This window comes from Thunnus albacares, chromosome 23 (genome assembly GCF_914725855.1).
Source record: "Thunnus albacares chromosome 23, fThuAlb1.1, whole genome shotgun sequence".
Classification (NCBI taxonomy): domain Eukaryota; kingdom Metazoa; phylum Chordata; class Actinopteri; order Scombriformes; family Scombridae; genus Thunnus; species Thunnus albacares.
The window spans coordinates 8403214-8421312 of NC_058128.1; the positions used below are offsets into that span (position 1 = coordinate 8403214).

Here is an 18099-nt window from a genome sequence, read left to right on the forward strand (position 1 = left end):
GCCTCTCATACAATACTAACAGTCGCCGCAACGAATGGAGGCGAACGGGTGGGAGAGACATCACCAAGGAATTGTTTCTCTATCAAAATAGCTTTACCTCGGATGCAACGAGGAATTTAACCCGAAAACATTTCAGCAGGCAGAAGAAACGCCACACTTTTTTTTTCTTTTTGAAAAGTCGAATCGTTTCCCTTTTTCCCCCCTCCGAAGAGATCGATTGCCTGTCATTTAAAAAAAAAGGGCGTGTGTGCTGGGTGAAGGCAGTTTTAACCATTTAATGTGGGTATATATGGTGTTTTAGATATATATATTTTTTACACCATCTGGGTCTGAAGGACACAGAGTCGAGGATGGGATGCACACTGAGCACAGAGGACAAGGCGGCGGTGGAGCGCAGTAAAATGATCGACAGGAATCTGCGGGACGACGGGGAGAAGGCAGCCAGGGAGGTCAAGCTGCTGCTGCTCGGTAAGATGGGGGGACTCGGCCTTTAAAAAAAACATATACACACACACGCACACACACACTGGCGTTGATGCTCTTTTTTTTTAGTTCATAGTCAGTGCTCAATTGTGTTAGTAGTGAACTGTGAAAGAGTTTCAATTCCGCATCGCTAGCACACTCTCCTTTTTGCTAGCTTCAGTTAATTGTCAACTGTCAACTCTGCTGGTCCCTGAAGGCAACATACTGGGCACTTATTGGCCAAAATATCAGAAATACAACCCCTCAAGTTGTCTTTAACTATGTTTTAATTCATTGTAGTAACGTTAGTCACAATTACATACATAGTTTCTCTCTTTCCTTTCCCCCCCTCCTGTTGGCATTAGATTCATTCAGCCGTCTCTGTAGACCATTTGTATTGACTAAATCCTTTCAACAATGGCACACTTCCTCTCGTCCAGTCCTGTGCAATGCAGTGAAAATAGGCCTATGGCTCATTAGGGGCCCAGGCCTAACTGAATGTGACTGAAAACTTTGAGTCCAGTCATTTTAGGATGCTTAAAGGTTCATTACCTGTTTTTTTTTTTTTGTTTTTTTTTAGCTTCCTGCTGTGATGAATGGGTGTAAAGTTCTCCTGTGTTTGTAAGCCTAATTGTATGACTTATTGTCTTGTTCTCATCTCAAGTTCAAGAATAGCAAAGGTACAGAGATGTTGTCTTTAAAGGGTGACAGTATAAATGCAGGAGATTACAATAATGACATGGTAAGTATTAAATCTGATTTAGTTTTCAGGTAGAAGCTGCATAAACAAGAGCAGAAAATAGCTGGCATTTAAACTAAATTGCCATTATTCAACTTAAATAACTAAGCAGCTTACTTGCTGATGTAGGGATAGTTGCCTCTTGACCCTTTCATTACTCTCAGTAATTGCTAATTTTGACTGACCTTTGTATACCAAACCATATCCCTCTGGTGCTTGACTACAGCCTAAAATAATCCACCAAGTATAGGCTATTATTTTTGGTAAATTGATATATCCCGTTTAAAATCTACCACAGGGATGTATCATTCTGGCACAGAACATCCACTGATGTCTTTTTCTACTTCACTATTGTCATTTCTTGCTTTCATTGCATGTGTTTTGTCATTTCCCAGCTCCCTTGTTTGCACAATAATGAGAATTGCTTGCATTTGAAAGCCAGCCATGTGTAAATTAATGTCATTACTTACATGTGGGGAAACACTGTTATCCTTGTAAATAGAGACCGCAGCTGAAAAACTTTTCCATCAAGCCCTTAGGTGCCTAGCTTTGGGAAATGTTGACATGCACACACATGGTATGTGGGTTACCAGGACACAAAGTCTGAACCCAATACCAATAGCAAGCAAACACCTGACTGACAGACAGCACAGAATAAGAGCTTTTCACAGCTTTTGTGTGCTTGTAAGCTTGAGCGAGATAAATATGATTTCTTCATGTCCTTTGCACACTTTAACAGCACAGTTTCAACTATTTTTTTTATCGCCATTCACTGGATTACACATCGTCAGTTCACATTCTTTACATACATTTCTTGAAAAATGTAGTGTGATGTTAGTATTCTTGCGTTGGAGCAACTATGGTACATATTTCTTGTTAAAGGTAGACTGCATTCCTCAGGTGCTTGGAGGCCAGATGTGGCTTGCTGATTGAAAGCAAGCAAGTTAGGTCAAGTTTCTGCTATGCTGCTGTAGGGTGGAATCAGCGTTTCTCTTGACACAAACCACGCAGCTCCTCCTCCTCCTCCCAGTTTTTCGGTCAAATCATGTCACCTCAACTTTCGAGCGGCTGTCGTCGTCGTGATAGTTGCGTGCCAGGTCGTGGCGGTACCACGTGCGGCTGCTTTGGCACCGTTCCCTGCCATTTGTGTTTGATCCACTCAGCGTGGTAGCCAGGTAACACACTCAGCCTCTTCAGGTTACTGCCTGAAGTGACACACACACACACACACACACACACACACACAGACAGGCAGGCTGGGACGCCAGGAGAAAGGAAAAGAGGGGGCCAGTAAGATGAGAACCGTGCTAATGACTGAAGCATTAAAAATGAAAAAGCTCCACTGCAGTGAAGGAGGGTGCTTGAATTAAGAGTTTGAGTTGTTTACTTTGGGGATGAACAGTCACTGAAAAGACACTGTTTCGGAGTTGTTGATTTGCAAGCAGTTTTCTCTAAACCCACACCCTGTCAACAAAGATAAAAAAAGTCAATAAAAACATGTGGCTTGAGAGTAAAAGGCTGGCAGGGCTGGAGAAATATGATGCACGCTACTAGAAGAAAACATTCATCTCATGGAGGTGACCCCCCCACCAAATGATGCCATGTGTAGATATTTGTGTAGACACTAAAGCTTCGGTGATTTGGTAGGTGGCAAGTTCATGCGATGACCACCTGCTTCTCCAGCACTGTCCCAAAAATGATAATCACAGGCTTATGTGAGCTCTCCGTCACTGGCATGAAATCATTCCGCTGACGTAAAAAAAAAACCCTCAATTTGCATGAAAAATGATTTGAATCTTTGTGAGTCAGTGTGTGTGTGTGCACGCTGTGAAGTCCGTACCAGCTGGCAGGCTCAGGTGTCTTTTGCAGAGGCAGGGAATGTGATCTTTTTCTTTTTTTTTTTTTTTTTCCTGAAAACTGAACATATTTCTCATTTAGCTCTTTGTCTTTATTTGGCTCTCGTTTTATTTCCATCATCTCCAGGACCCAATTATCCTACTATTCATATCTACACGCTAAAATAGATTACAATCTCCTCAACCTAATTACTCTCTTTCTATAGCTGTCATGCAACTGTGGGAAGATTTTATTAATAATCGTCGGCCTTTGCCTAACGTTTGTCATTCCCTTCTTGTTAATGTTTTCCATATTTTTAAAAGGATGCATGTAACTAGTGTTGTCAAACATGTAGTGCAGCATGACGGTGTGTTATTCATCTTAGTGACGTTAAATATGGACAGCCAAAGTAGTTAACTTGTTCACATTCTTCGCTGTAAACATCATTAGACATCTCTGTGAACACAGCGTTTCCCCAGAAATATGAGCGCCGCTGCTAAAATTTCACACGATCATTAGTATCAGTGGGCTACTGATGATCTTTACTAGCACACTGTGCGAGCACAATAACACCCTACATTATAGTGGAATTGTTTTGAGTCATTAACTAGTGCATCAAATCCCAGAATCCCCCCTCTCCTCATTCTTCAAAGGAGATCTAAGCGAAAGGCGCTGTTGTAAAAGTAGAATAGCTCCTTTTAAGGATTGGACAGCGCGTAATTTGTGTGGTTGAGCGAACGGCAGGAAAGTGACAGTGAATGCGAGCGGAGAAGAGAAAAAAGGTTAGCAGTAAGTTGTCATTATGGCAGTAAATGTGCAGTACAGGCTCCAGTGTGTCAGTTAATAAGTGCTGCAGCTTCTCAAGACCAAGAAAAAGTCTGTTGTTTCCCCAACCGCTGGAAAAGTGAAGGTCATTAGCCCCGAAGTTAGCGACAGTGCGTTAGCCTAACCTGACAAGGCTCACTTAAGGTGGACTAAGGTGGAGCAGCTTTTGTCATTTTAGCGTCAGTCTCAGCAGCTTCTAAACAGAGAACGGAGAAATGTCTGGTTGCCGAGTCTCTGCCAAGTTTTACCTCACAGTCAACCTAGAGGAAACACTGGAATAGTTCAAGTCCGTGCCAGCGTGTGTGTGTGTGGGGAAACAATCTTTTAGCTATCGATCCGCTTGTTGGCAGATCGATCCTTGTGATTTAGCGTGGTCATTTCCTCTTGTGGGTAGCACTGCTCGGAGGCTCCTGGAATCCTTCATGAGTGACTCATACTTAAATCCCCCCCCCCCCACCCCCCCCGGAGGGAGAGGGAAAGAAGAAGAGAAAGAAAAAAGAGAAGAAGAAGAGGAATTGGACGATGAATGAGAGGAAGAATACGTCATAAAGGGAAAATGACTGCAGGGGACAGAGAGAAATGTAAAAGAGGAGGAGAGATGTATGCAACAGAATTAGAGTGGACAACTGAGAAAGTGAGGCGTGGATGTCGGGGTTGGGCTTATGCTGCTAATGTAGCATCACTAATGTGGTTAGCACATTGTGCCAAACTTGATAAGCCCTCTTCAAGCTCTTGGACTGCTCACCTCAAAGTGAAAGCGTTAGGCCGGCTGCCCGACCTGGCCCTAAACCTCCCGACAAATCTATCTTCATACCATGAGTCGAACTCTGCAGACATCACGACGTGCATTTTGAAGCGCATATCAGTTTGCACGCAAGCACTCGTCGTCGCTAATTCTCCAAGAGAATTAGCAGCGACATACGGTTAATCTATAAACGGAGAAGGTCCAGGCATGGTAGCCGTTTTAATCACATTTCTCTCCTCACTGCGATTGTTATAAAACATTCCTCGTCTGTGATGCCTCCTCGCTGAGATCGGCCAGGGGAAGTTCCAAGAGGAAAGACGTGTTGTGCGGTCGGATGATAGAAACGCCTCTGTTCTCTGTGGAAGAAGAGAAAGAAAAAAAAAAAAAACCCTCCATTTTCACTGGGAGGGTTAGCTCGGATTTTCCTAAAATAGTTTCAACCGCTAGAAACAGAAAACAGCTGCTCCAGTGGTTTTGAGTCCGTAGCTGTTTTTGGGGTGGGCGTATCAAAGCTGTGGGTGTGTAACATGACTCTGCATGAACAGCGATAGGTCAGGCCTGTGGTTGTGCATAACCGTTAAAGGTGTGTGTGTGTGTGTGTGTGTGTGTGTATGTGTGAGAGAGAGAGAGAAAGAAAGAGAGTCAAAATAAGGACGAGTATGTGTTGTGTGTTCCTCAGGCCTAGAGGCTTTGGCAAGAGCCACACCCTAATGATATCACTGGTGTTTAGAGGCCAGAGTCTAGTTTCATACATAAACACATAGCTCACGTCTCATTTATTATAATGAACACCAAGACACTGAATTTATGGGAATTGTCCAATTTTAACCAGTGGAATGCTTACAATTAGTCTGGTTTCATTTCAAGCGTTTTGTACTATCAACAGTAGTGACAAAAAAATTTGTCTGACTACTGCCCGCTTCTTCTTTCTTTGCAAATACAATCCCACTATGATTCATCAAACATCAGTGTTTATTTTGGCTGGTGCAGAATCTGGTTTTATGGTACAAGACGATCACAATATCCAAGTATTTCTCAACCAGCTCGAGACACCTCATTATCATATCAGCTGAATTTCAGTAGCAGTTCACACCAGCGAAAACAAACAAGAAGCATCTTGTTTGTCTCCGTTGCATCAATCAATCATCAAATCTTATCAGGTTTTAGCTTTTTACATTTGCAAGTAACTAAAGGATGCAATAACTCAAAGATGTCTAATTACCTTTTGTTGGCTGTGGAGGCAGAGACACTACAGTTTATAGTGGCAGTCTAATTCATGTTCACAACCTGTATCTACAACCTGGAAATGAGATGAGCAACATAGTATATGAAATGTATCCAACATATTCAATTAACAGCTACAGCTAAGAGTTGCTTATCTAAATACTGAAGGTCCTGATTCACAACTATTAAACTTGGATCAGATTAAAACGTTATGAATGAAGGAAAACGATACGAATCAAGAGTTTAACTGTGACACTTTGTGAAACTACAAAAAGACACAGTTGACTGGCCGTCACGCAGCGGTGTTACAGAGAGACGTGCTTTTTTTCACTCACATACAATCTCTGACTGGATACAGACAGCAGCTGCAGAGAGCACATTAACCAGAGGACAGCCAAACTTTTCATTGTAGCTGTTAAAGAATTAGCGTTAACCAGCAACAGCTGATCTAACGGGCTGCCGGTGATGTGTGTCGTTTACACCAGCAAAAGTGAGAAGCCTGCTACCTGGATGTTTTCTACTGATGCTTGCAGTTGGAAAAGAGTTGAGGAAAATAAAATAAGAGATTTAAACATATCTGGGTGTTTTGCCAACCGTGAAGCTGATCCAAATTGGAAGCAGCTTTTTGATTTGCAATGATATAAAATAGAGCAAATTCTCACATTTTAGAAGCTGACAGTAAAATCAGAAAATATTTAGGATTGTTGTCAGATAAATGACTGAAATAAACTAATCAGTTATCAACATTATTCAACTTATTTTCTGAACATCAGTGGATTAACTCATCACTGCAGCTCCTGATATGAGGTCTTTATATTTTCTGCTTAGAGCACCCTATCAAATGATTACTTTTTAAGGAAACACAGCTGTAGAAAATCCCTAGAAACTCTGAGAAGTCACGTTACTTAGCAGTTAGCCAAGAGTTTCCTTTATAAGGAGGCTTCTTCCTTTTTTACAGTAGCTCTTAGCACGCCTGAAGTGGATTTTAATGCATCCCACATTGAGAGACACAGCGTCTGTAGGCAAGGTGTCTTTGGCCTTGTGAAAACGGCTCTTGGGCAGGCTGCGGGGTGCAACTTGCTGATGAAAAGCAGCCTTTTGGCTAACTCTGGTAAATTTACATTTGTTCGAATGCTTGATTAATGTACTGTACGTCGTCCCTTTTTCAAATAAAAAAAATAAATTTAACTGTGCCAGCTCACCGGACAGCCGTGCCCAGCAGAGCAGGCAGATCTGACGTCTGTGTATGGGACCCGCAGGGATTTGCACAGATGAGTGTTTGGCCTCAGAGCACAGGGAGCTGCCACTGTACCGTCACCTCCCTCCAGGGTGCTCTGGCACCCGAGTGGTGACACGTAATTAAAATAATATGGCCTCAGGTGAATCTCATCCAATTATACTGAAGGTGAAGTGCCAGGGCGTACTATCAGCATGCAGCTGTTGGTCAGGGAAAGTTTATAGGAATTCAGGCAGATACAGATACAGTCTCCACTGCATTAGGATACATACATACATACAACATTTATTTATTCTGTGCTCCATTTTTTATTAATAACACATGACAGAAGAGTAGGAAGTATGCTGGACAACAAGTGGCATGTGTCAAAAATACACCGAATCATATGGTTTTGGTTTGTTTTTTTTTTTGGTTTTGCAACACCAAAAGAAAGTGGAACTAGATAAGGCGGATGATTTATTATGCAAGAGCAAAACCATCTTGTCTCTGCTGACAGTATCACGAGGTAACAGATAGTGGTAGAGTTCATGATATGATTTCCACTTCCCCTTTTTTTTTTTTTTTTTTTTTTCTGCTTCTAGAGCTGAGAGAGAAGCCGGAGGCATTGACTTGGGGAATTGCCACTCTCAAGTGGTTTGAAAAAAATCTTCCCTAGTGGCAGAAGAGCGTTACGTCAGTGACGACTGGCCAATTGCCTCGCTATGACCACGTCCCCACCGCTGTAATATGAGGACATTGAGAGGACATTAGTAGATCTAATGTAGTTCATGGTAATACCCATTAGAGTTCATGAGCATGAGTCTAATGAATGTGGTTTATGAGGACATCACAGATGGTTTTCATTGGTAAAGGACATTTTTTGATAAAAGGGTACTTCCAACTGTTTATGAGGGCACCAAAGCACAGTAGAGGGAAAAGAGTAGCAGATGCATAATGCATAATGGGGGTTTTTTGTTTTTTTTTTGGTGGAAGCCAACATGTCACACACATACGCTCACAACCACAAAGCCTCCTCAGGTGACTGGCCTCACTAGAGATGTCCTGGATATAAAGCAGTTGCCATGGCACTGTGACGTACACACGAGAGACCGGCAAAGCAAAAAAAGCCGTGCCGACAGTCTGATTCCCTTCATGTTCTCCTTACTCCTCTCCCCCCCCCCCCCCCCTCCCCCCCTTCGCTCTTTTCATCGTAGCATTGTTTCATCGGTCAGCTACACCGCCATCAATCTAATTAGTCTCCAGCGTCGAGTGCCTTCCCGTCCTGAAGTGTGACACCGTGTTTTTGGACACTTCACAGCCCTGTCAATAGTAATCTATTTTATCGTTAATCCAAGCTCCACTTTAAGGCCAAGAGGCTCCGCACGGTTGATGTGAAAGTCTCGTCGCTGATGGAGTTCTAAACACACAGTCGGCTTATACAATGTTCAGATTTCTTCACACTAAACTAGAGCAAGCTTGACCACAAAATAGTCATCTGACTGAGCTAAATGCCATCAACTTATCAGTATGTTATGCCGGAACTGCCCGGAGCAGAGACCAAAGCGGAGGTTTAAAGACTCCTTTTAACTTAAACACTCAAGTCATACATAGACTTCAAGTTATATATATATACACACACAAACACTCTCTCAGTTCTGCTCTGGTTGAGATGGTTATGGTCAGGTTTTCTTTTTCATGGTTCATGAAAAAGTTGTTGTCGGTCGAACAATCGGATGAAATGTACTCGGCTTACAGGCAACATCAACCTTGTGAAATCATTTACACTCTGTAATAAACCCTTTTTTTGTTTTTTTTCTTGTCTTTTCCAGGTGCTGGTGAATCAGGGAAAAGTACAATCGTCAAGCAGATGAAGTGAGTTCATTTCACTACTGTTGCATCTAATCATTCTGCACGTTGAACAATAAAAACTTCTTCTTCTTCTTCTTCTTCTTCAAGTGTATCAACAATGACTTCTCTCACATCAGATACACATAATGCCACCGCACTAGATATTATTTTCAAAAGAGTATTCATTTTCCACAATAAACAGCGTCAAACACCAATCATGCTTTTTTATACCGTCTCTCCGGGTAATATTACGCTCTGTGAATCACAGCACACACAGGTACCATGCATAATGGATCATGAAGACAACCCTAGCAACATCCATTACAATAGACTCTGTCTATATATCATCATCCTCATGCTGTGTGTGTGTGTGTGTGCTGCATTTGAATTAGATTTTTCATAAACGGCCTTATGGATACTCTCATCTATCAGCAGACGTACACATGTCAACAGTACGGCAGTTTTACATTGTTAAGCAGCTGTTCTGCTGTATCATTGCTTTTTCTATTATTCATTTGTGGAAGATGTTCAGGTCATAAATCCGCCGCTACAACAGCGAGCTGAGAGAAATTGCGGTATCAGTGTGATTTACTTTATAGTAGATTCTTATTGTAGCATAATAAAACTGACAGATTAGATTTACATGTCGTAGCCGCTGACTTTCTTTATACACTTTCTGCCTTTTCTAATAACGAAAGGATGAGTCTTGCGATGTTGTTCTTATTGCCGACAAATTCCATCAACCAACGAAGAAGTGATCCCACTAACGAGTAAAACAATTAACTGATCAGTAGAAGTATTTTCCATTAATCCTGTCCCCTTTTTTTTTTTCCTGCAAAAACACCCGACGTTCTCCTCTTCCAGCTTCTCATTTGTGAGGATTTGCTGAATTTGTTTCGCCGACGTGATAATAAATTGAATTACTTTGCTTTTTAGACTATTAAGGCTCAAGTAAACTTCATTAGAACTGTTTGTCGAATGGTTGAACAGCGTGTGAAACCCCCTCTCTCCCCCATACCTGCACCCTGCAATTTCTATAACTTTCCAAAATCAACCTAATAGTAAGTATTGCGTGTGTAGCTAGAGGCTATTACAGCTTATACTCTTCTACCGTAGACCCCTGTTGTAGCTCAAAACCTAATAAAAACACACCGTGTAGCCTCTCTGTTGCACCGGGTATTTGACTCACTGTCCAAATGCAGTAAATACTCACTATCATCTCCAAAAAACTCACCTTCTGAGTATGTTTGTACAGTGCCGAGTTGATTTATGAAAGTATTGAATCTTCTAAAGTGTACAGCAGGAACCAGTGGGGGTTTGAGGCTGAAAATAGTTCCATAGAGACCGACTCGCACAACGTCGGTTCTGGTCTTTTGATTGGATTTGTGACAACAACAAAAACATAGAATAGTTTCATCCTCCAACCACAACACCAGCGAGTCAGACAACAAATTATTAATCGAATCTCTTTATTAAAGGTCAAATAAACCTTGAACTCTAGATAATTATTAACATTTTCATGTGTTCAGTGGATGGTTTTATCCAGAGTGAAACTGTAAAAAAAAGAAAAAACTTAATTTCCCTGGATGACTATATTTTAAGCAACCTGAAATGAGAAGCATGGAGATCAGGGCCATTGTGCCCTGACAGTATTCTTGAACATTACAGTAAGGATGTAAGGTCAGTGTATTAAAAAAAAAAAAGAAAAGTGAATTACTTATTGAAAAGATGAGCAGTTTGGTTGCTCTCTGCTGTAACAGTCCAGGAAAATTACTCCACAGCTGACCAATTTCCCCCTCCCACCCTTTTCCTTTTTTTTTTTCAGGATCATCCATGAGGCAGGCTACTCAGAAGAAGAATGTAAGCAGTACAAGGCTGTGGTCTACAGCAACACCATCCAGTCCATCATCGCCATCATCAGAGCTATGGGGCGTCTCAAGATAGACTTTGGCGACGCCGCGAGAGCTGTGAGTGAAAGAGGGGAGGTGTGATTCGCTTGGTTTAGGGCGTAAACCTGAAGTGAAGTTGTGGTGCCTGGAAAACAGGAAGGCACCGACTCACCAATATAGTCATGACTTCAGAGGTTATTTCAAGTTGTCTACAAGTCAATTTAAATGTTTCAAGCTCGGTAGCATACACACGTTAATAAAGACGGTCTTGTAATGACTCTGATGGTTGATTTGTGATACTGAAGCCAACCCGACTCCTCTCTCTCTCAGGATGATGCACGGCAGCTGTTTGTGCTGGCAGGCTCAGCAGAGGAAGGTTTCATGACAGCAGAGTTGGCTGGTGTCATTAAACGGCTGTGGAAGGACGGAGGTGTTCAAGCCTGCTTCAGCCGCTCCCGCGAATATCAGCTCAACGACTCGGCAGCATAGTGAGTCACACACACACACACACATACATATAAACAGCAGAGGTAACTGTTGCATGGCTCGCCAAAGCTGTGACTCACCCACAGAAAAGACTCAATGGTCCCCACACACGCACAAACACACACTGATCTGTGTCAACAACTTTTAATGACAAAATCTTCCACATCAGATGACCTGAAGTTCTAAATTACTGCCAGCCCACTGCAAAATGCGCAGGAAGCTGCCACCACAAACACGCCAAAACACAAGTTTGTCCCCAGTCATGTTCAGGGAGCAGAAAGCTACCACGCATCCGTCCGGACTTTTAGACTGTCAATATTTGCTTTCTTCTGCCAAGCCTGAATAGCGGTAGCTGGAGAGACTAATCTTTGACCTTATAACTCAGCGCTGGAACATTTTATGCTTTAAAGAGTAAAAAAAAAAAAAAAAATCACACAAATACAGAATAAAAAATCCTTTGGTGGATTTTCTCTTTGTTGCTAAACTGTTACGTAAATTTTTTTTTTTTTTTCTGAACCAGTTTAAATCTTGTATATATTGTGCAAGAGTCCTTGGTGTCAAAACAAATGATATCATCACAAGGCAGCTCCTGTGTTTTGTTAGGAGGACAGCCATTCGCCCTGTCGCAGGACGAACATCAGCGAGTTACATCGCGGGCTGAGGGAGCTGCAGTCGTTGGCTATTTTCTAATTGGTTCTTCTAATCCTGCTGTCCGGGGGCTTTTCATGAATAGGAAACACCGTTGCCAAACCTTGTGTATTTTTTTTTTCTCTCTCTCTCTTCACTTAATACCTCGGAAGACAAACAAAAGGCTTGTGTGAGTGTAGGGGGAGATTACTTTGTGTTTGTCTGCCAGCAACTAGAGGTCACTAATCGCTTTCCCTTGTAATTTATCATAACCTTGAGGTATTAACTCGGGTCATAATACATTCAGAGTGTGTGAAAAATGTAATTTATGTGTGATATCCTGCATAAGCACAGCAGATGTTAAAAGATTTAAAAAGCTTTAGTATTTGTTCAGAATTTATTAACTAAAACAACTCATTTCCACATTTAGGAGGTTTAAGACTCCACTACTAAGAAAAATTTAACTAACAATGTAATCTGATAATGGATTTAGACTGTACAGTTGTGGAAAATGCATTTTCACTTATGTGATGCAATCACACAAACTTTGCTTAACATTTTTCTTTCTTCTGTTTTGTAATTTCCTGTTGCGGGAAAAACATTTCTTAAAACTGCAAATGTCAATTCTTTTCATTATCGATGAGCTGATGACTTGTTTGTTCCCAAAAGGTATCAGGAAATAAGAAGAAATGCTTGTTACAGTTTTACAAAAGTCCAGTTGGATATATTCAAATTGCTTTATCTGACCCAACAGTGGAAAACTCAAAGATATTCAATTCATTATCAGTTGAGTAAACATTGCAGCTCAAAAATTTCTCATGCGTAACTTGCATATGCAATATTAAGAAAATTGCCAAAATTTCAAGATAAACAAAAAAAATTCTATTATCTACCCTCATGTCTGCTGTTTTCATGTGAAGAGTCATATTTACAGTCACATTTACAGTTGCAGAGAGAAAGAAAAATACATCTCAAAGCTATCAAAAGGTCTGTTTAACTACTTCTAGACATTAATAATTACATGTTATTTCTTCGTAGGTTATTTGTATCTGCTTATTCTTCTCCATGAGAGTAGTAGAGCCTGTCCTAGCAGGTACTTGGCAAAACGCAAGCCAGCACCCTGGACAGATGGCAAGTCCATTACAGTGCTGACACAGAGGCAGACACATTCACACTCATACGTAGGGAATTTCCAATCAGCTGCATATCCTAGGACTGTGGGGGAGAACCAGAGCAACCAGAGGGAACGCACCAAACACTGAGAACAACAATGCACACTCCCTGCTGAAAAGACCACAGAGCTCAGATTAAAACCAGGCCCCAGCTTTGCTATGAGGCAACGGTTTTAACCACAAAGCCACCATAGCGTCATGTCTAAATTTAACTGGTGTTTTATCTGATGTTTTAAACTGTGTGGTCAGAATTTTTGTATTTTAGTTAACTTTGGCGTGGACTCAAGTGTATTGCAACTGAAAATTTAATGAAAAAAAAAAAATCCTTGAATTTCACAAAACATGTAGTCATCAGGTCAAGGCTGAAGACAACAACGATAATATTTTGCTACAAAGAAGTTTCCAACAAAAAAACGTTGGAATCAACTTGTTTTCAACCTGAAACCAGTTCATCACAATGATTTCATCGGGACACATTGTACGACACATGACCTCGCTACCTCTGACACGTTTTCTCCCGTTTGTTTCCTCTCTCGCTGTCTTTCTCGCTCCCTTTTCTCTCTCTCTCTCTCTCTCTCTCGCTATTTTTATTTCCCCCTCCTTTGCGTTAACCTCGCCTCAGCTACTTGAACGATTTGGACAGGATATCCCAGGCTACCTACATCCCAACTCAGCAGGATGTCCTGAGGACCCGAGTCAAAACCACAGGCATCGTGGAGACGCACTTCACATTCAAAGACCTGCATTTCAAGTGAGAATTTCTCTCTCTCTCTCTCTCTCTCTCTCCCTCATACAACTGGCGCAGACTAAACAGTCTGTGTGGTGTTTTACGTGATGGCTTAATTGGCTTTCCTTCCTGTTACTGACTCATTGCCTTTCATAGAAATTCCCTTTGTACACGTACAGCTGTAAATTGTGACACAATCTGTGAAGGTGTTGTACGCATCGGAGATGACTAAGTTGTAGCACTCAGATAACAAACACAGACAGGAAGTGAGGGCGGGGGGGGGTGATTGATTATGTCATGATACCAGAAGTTGGGCCAGTCCACTGAAATACATACTGTTGTCCAAAACACAAAGGAGAGAAATCCCATGTTCTATCAATACACACACAGCTGTTTATTCAGTCCTTTTCTATACAGCCTGTCCATTATTATCACCGTCGTACATTATAGAATATTACATTAGTTGCATTGAAAACACACTGCAGTGACAAACAGCTGTGTCAAAACCTACTGTAGGTATTTATTCTTCAACGTTTTAACGACTAACCACGAAGGATATAAACAGAATGAGAGGGGAGTGACCCGTTGAACCAGGATGTCTCCCTCTTTCAACATGTTTTGACATGTTAAATGTATTAAGAAAAACAGGCTTTTTGAGCACCGGTTATTTTTTATTTTCCTTGACAATCTGCCTTTTTAAAGCCAAAGTCTTTCCAGATGTGACTGTTGCTGTTTTCCTTTTTTAAATAGACCAGTAAGAGCTAAAAAAAAAAAAAAAAAAAAAAAAAAAAGGCGGGGGTTGTTGTTGTTTCTTTTCTCAGCTCCGTGCATTTTTTTTGTGATCGTTTCATTCAGTTTTGAAATATTTGGACTTCCTGGTTTAGCGGTCCTTCCTGAATGTGTGAAGTGTACAAAGATGTAATTCATGTCTGACTGTGTCTGACAGTGTTTATGCCACTTCCAAGTCCATTTATTGCCTTACACTGAACATTTGAAAGCAGCAATAAAGTAAACCACCTTCATGCCCCTTGGCGGAGCAAATAGGAGACAGTGCAACATCTCAAGGTCCGCTCCTGCTCTCAACCTATTTTTCAATCTGTTGTTTACGTAACAACACACAAATATTTTCTTTCTTTTCCCCTCTATCATTTACTGTCATCACTTGACACGGCAGCGCCTCTTCCCGATATTTGTTTTGGCCTTCGGGTGTCATAAACACTGCTTGTACTGTATTGGATGTAAACATGCTGAAGGATATGCTTTCTATGTTTCTTTCTCCAGAATGTTTGATGTCGGTGGTCAGAGGTCTGAGAGGAAGAAGTGGATCCATTGCTTCGAGGGCGTGACCGCCATCATCTTCTGCGTGGCCCTCAGCGACTACGACCTGGTGCTGGCCGAGGACGAGGAGATGGTGAGTGCTTCGTCCGCTGACTCACGGACAAAGATAATATCCGGCAGTCCGTGTTCATACACAGCAGGAACTTTGTTTACTGAAATCGTGATGGGTCAGAGAGGTAGAAATAAAGAACGGCTTCCGTTCAAAATCGGTCCTTGTTTATGGATCAGTGAGCAAAGCACAACGACCGCCGTCACCTTACCTGTTTTTTCTTCTTCTTTCTCCCCTCAGAACCGAATGCACGAGAGTATGAAGCTGTTCGACAGCATCTGCAACAACAAGTGGTTCACAGACACCTCCATCATCCTCTTCCTCAACAAGAAGGACCTGTTCGAGGAGAAGATCAAGAAGAGTCCTCTTACCATCTGCTACCCAGAATACGCTGGTAAGACTGGCAGCATTTTGGTGCAGAAAGTGTCCCACAGTTCCCACAAAAATCTATGCTAGTAACAAAATCTTTCCTATGTTGTGACTTCTTCCTCGTCTTTTCCAGGCTCCAACACGTACGAGGAAGCGGCCGCCTACATCCAGTGTCAGTTCGAGGATCTGAACAAGAGGAAGGACACCAAGGAGATTTACACCCACTTCACCTGCGCCACAGACACCAAGAATGTGCAGTTTGTCTTTGACGCCGTCACCGACGTCATCATCAAAAACAACCTGAAAGACTGCGGTCTGTTCTGAGGACGACGGGGACGACGAAGACGACAGCCTTTTTTTCTTGGTAAGGAACTCCTCGTCGTCCCTCCTTTTAATCTTTTCATCGACTGAGAAACACCAGAGCTCAACAAACCAGAGATCCGCACCCCTTTGCTCAGCTCACATGCGGCGGACATGTGTGTGTGTGTGTGTGTGTGTGTGGTTCTGCATCACGGATGAGGGCACATGTCAAGGTTGTGACTGAGAGTGTGTTCACCACAGTATGAGGAAGTTGTAGGAGTCTGGTTTAAAGATGTTCTCTTTTCCAAAGTCTTTATAATAATTTGCCTTCAAATGGTTTGTTTCTAGAGCTTTTAAACATGCAGAATTACAGAGGAGCATAACTGGAGTTGACCACAAAGATGCAGCATAATCCATCATAATCAAATGTATAATTTAATCACTGAATCTCTGAAATCAGTGTCTTCTTTTATCAAAGGCTTAAATGCATTTTCTGCTCCATTTAGATATTTGTGAAATAGTAGCAGACCCGACCCCCATCCCCTCCTCGCTTCCTTCATGTTTCTTTCTCTCTCTTCTCTCTCTTCTCCGTCCTCAGGCAGTGGAGCCAGCTTATTGTGCATCTTTGATGGGGAAGATGAGAAGAGTCGGGAGGATCAGTCACGGACCAGTGCTGTACTATATGCCACTTTTAACAGCTTTATTTATGTTTTTGTCTTGGAACATTTTGAACTAGCGTTACGACATTTGTGTAGGATGTTTGTATCATTGTAAAAGCCTCACCGCAAATTTTCTCACTTTGTTTTTTTTTTTGTTTTTTTTTTTAATTCTCCTTTTTGTTTTTTTATTTTCTGAGGAGAAGGAGATCACATTTTCACTGTTCCTTCTGCCGCTGTCTCTGGAAAAGGAAACTTTACTGTTGGTGGAAATGCTTCTTTTTCTCCTTCCCTACAACCAAAAGGGGGAAAAGGGGTACAACTTTGAGTCCAGTTTGTTGGTACTTGTGCCTTCGCATGCCTTTTACTGCGGTCGTAGTCCCAATGCTTGTTCTGTTGCCTGCTGAATTGTTCTAAACATAAGAGGTAAACTGTTTTCATATGTTAGTGTCCCTGCTATCTTCTATGTGCACACCACTGAGCTATCGGGAGGAGGAAGATTTCTCTCTGGTCTAAAGGTACATGGGTCTCCATGGTGACCAACATGTAGCCTCCACAGTCCCCTACCCCACCCCCCCTCCTCATCCCCCACCTGCCATGACAATGAAAGGCCTCGCTGGCCGATCACACAGTACAATACTGAGATGTATATTGTTACATTTACCCCACAAATCTGGGGTTCTGGTTTTTAAACAGTGTACAAAATATCCATTCTTCCCAACCATTCGGAAAATGGTTAGTCGAGGCGCTGAGCTTATAATATGCTCAAGTGTTTTAAAGTATAAAGACCAGAGTTGGCACATTTTACTGTATATTTTAATGTATTTGGAGGAAATGTATTTTGGAGGAGAGTTCATGGAGTTTTTTGGGTGTTGAGAAGAGAAAAAACTGAACCACAGAAAAGATGGTTGTATAGGTTGAGGATGAGGTCTGAAATGTTTTAAGGTTCAGACACCGCTCTTGGGATCCTATCTAGCAACGGTTTGAGAGTAGAGGCTCTGTTTTGAGGATCCATGAAGCCTTTCGTTCAGGTGATGGAAACAAAGATGGTCAAGGGAGCCTGGTCTGTGATTGTAGATCAGTACTACTTTGCCAAGAAGAGCGATTTAAACACGGTCCTGGATCTGTTCATATAAAGAAACTGCCACAACTGTCAATGTATGTGTATGTTCTCCACGGATGGAGAATCTTTGTAGACTCATCTCCCTTATTTTGCTAATAAAAACCATTTACAAACCATATGATGTCGCTGTATCATTATACAAATGTCTTTATCTCTAAAACAAGTCATTTAATTGTTGTACTAATTAGGCATACTTAATTAGCCATGAATGCACACAGCAGCATACGTTTATATTATTCTGCTTCTTCCTAGTCTCTTGGATATTTCCTTTTAAATGTCATGTTACCATCACTTGCTCTCCTACAAATAAACCTCAGACTCTAATTTTTGTCTGTCAAAGACCTGAAAGGGCTTCAATATGCTCAAAGATTGAGAAATTGTTTTCTTCTATCTTGCATCTCAAATGCAAAATCCACATATCTGTCTAATGCAGACATGCTTTGATGGCTCTGTATTCATGTAGTCGGA

At 41.7% G+C, this 18099-nt stretch overlaps 1 protein-coding gene across 1 annotated transcript; it reads left to right on the top strand.

The window, feature by feature from the left end:
- On the top strand, window positions 1-17747 carry gnai1 (guanine nucleotide binding protein (G protein), alpha inhibiting activity polypeptide 1). The gene is made up of 9 exons (XM_044343325.1): window positions 1-468; window positions 8877-8919; window positions 10721-10862; window positions 11115-11272; window positions 13692-13820; window positions 15078-15207; window positions 15424-15577; window positions 15686-15916; window positions 16451-17747. Exons 1-8 carry the CDS (start codon window positions 351-353, stop codon window positions 15874-15876), a joined length of 1065 nt encoding a protein of 354 aa, XP_044199260.1. The 5' UTR covers window positions 1-350; the 3' UTR covers window positions 15877-15916; window positions 16451-17747.
- Window positions 17748-18099: the final 352 nt, after the last annotated feature.

Bases quoted from the DNA above. Each gene is read 5' to 3' on its own strand.
- gnai1 (XM_044343325.1), top strand. From the start codon at position 351: ATGGGATGCACACTGAGCACAGAGGACAAGGCGGCGGTGGAGCGCAGT. The intron at 10,863-11,114 runs GTGAGTGAAAGA...TCTCTCTCTCAG, and splicing joins TTGGCGACGCCGCGAGAGCT to GATGATGCACGGCAGCTGTT. The intron at 15,208-15,423 runs GTGAGTGCTTCG...TTCTCCCCTCAG, and splicing joins TGGCCGAGGACGAGGAGATG to AACCGAATGCACGAGAGTAT.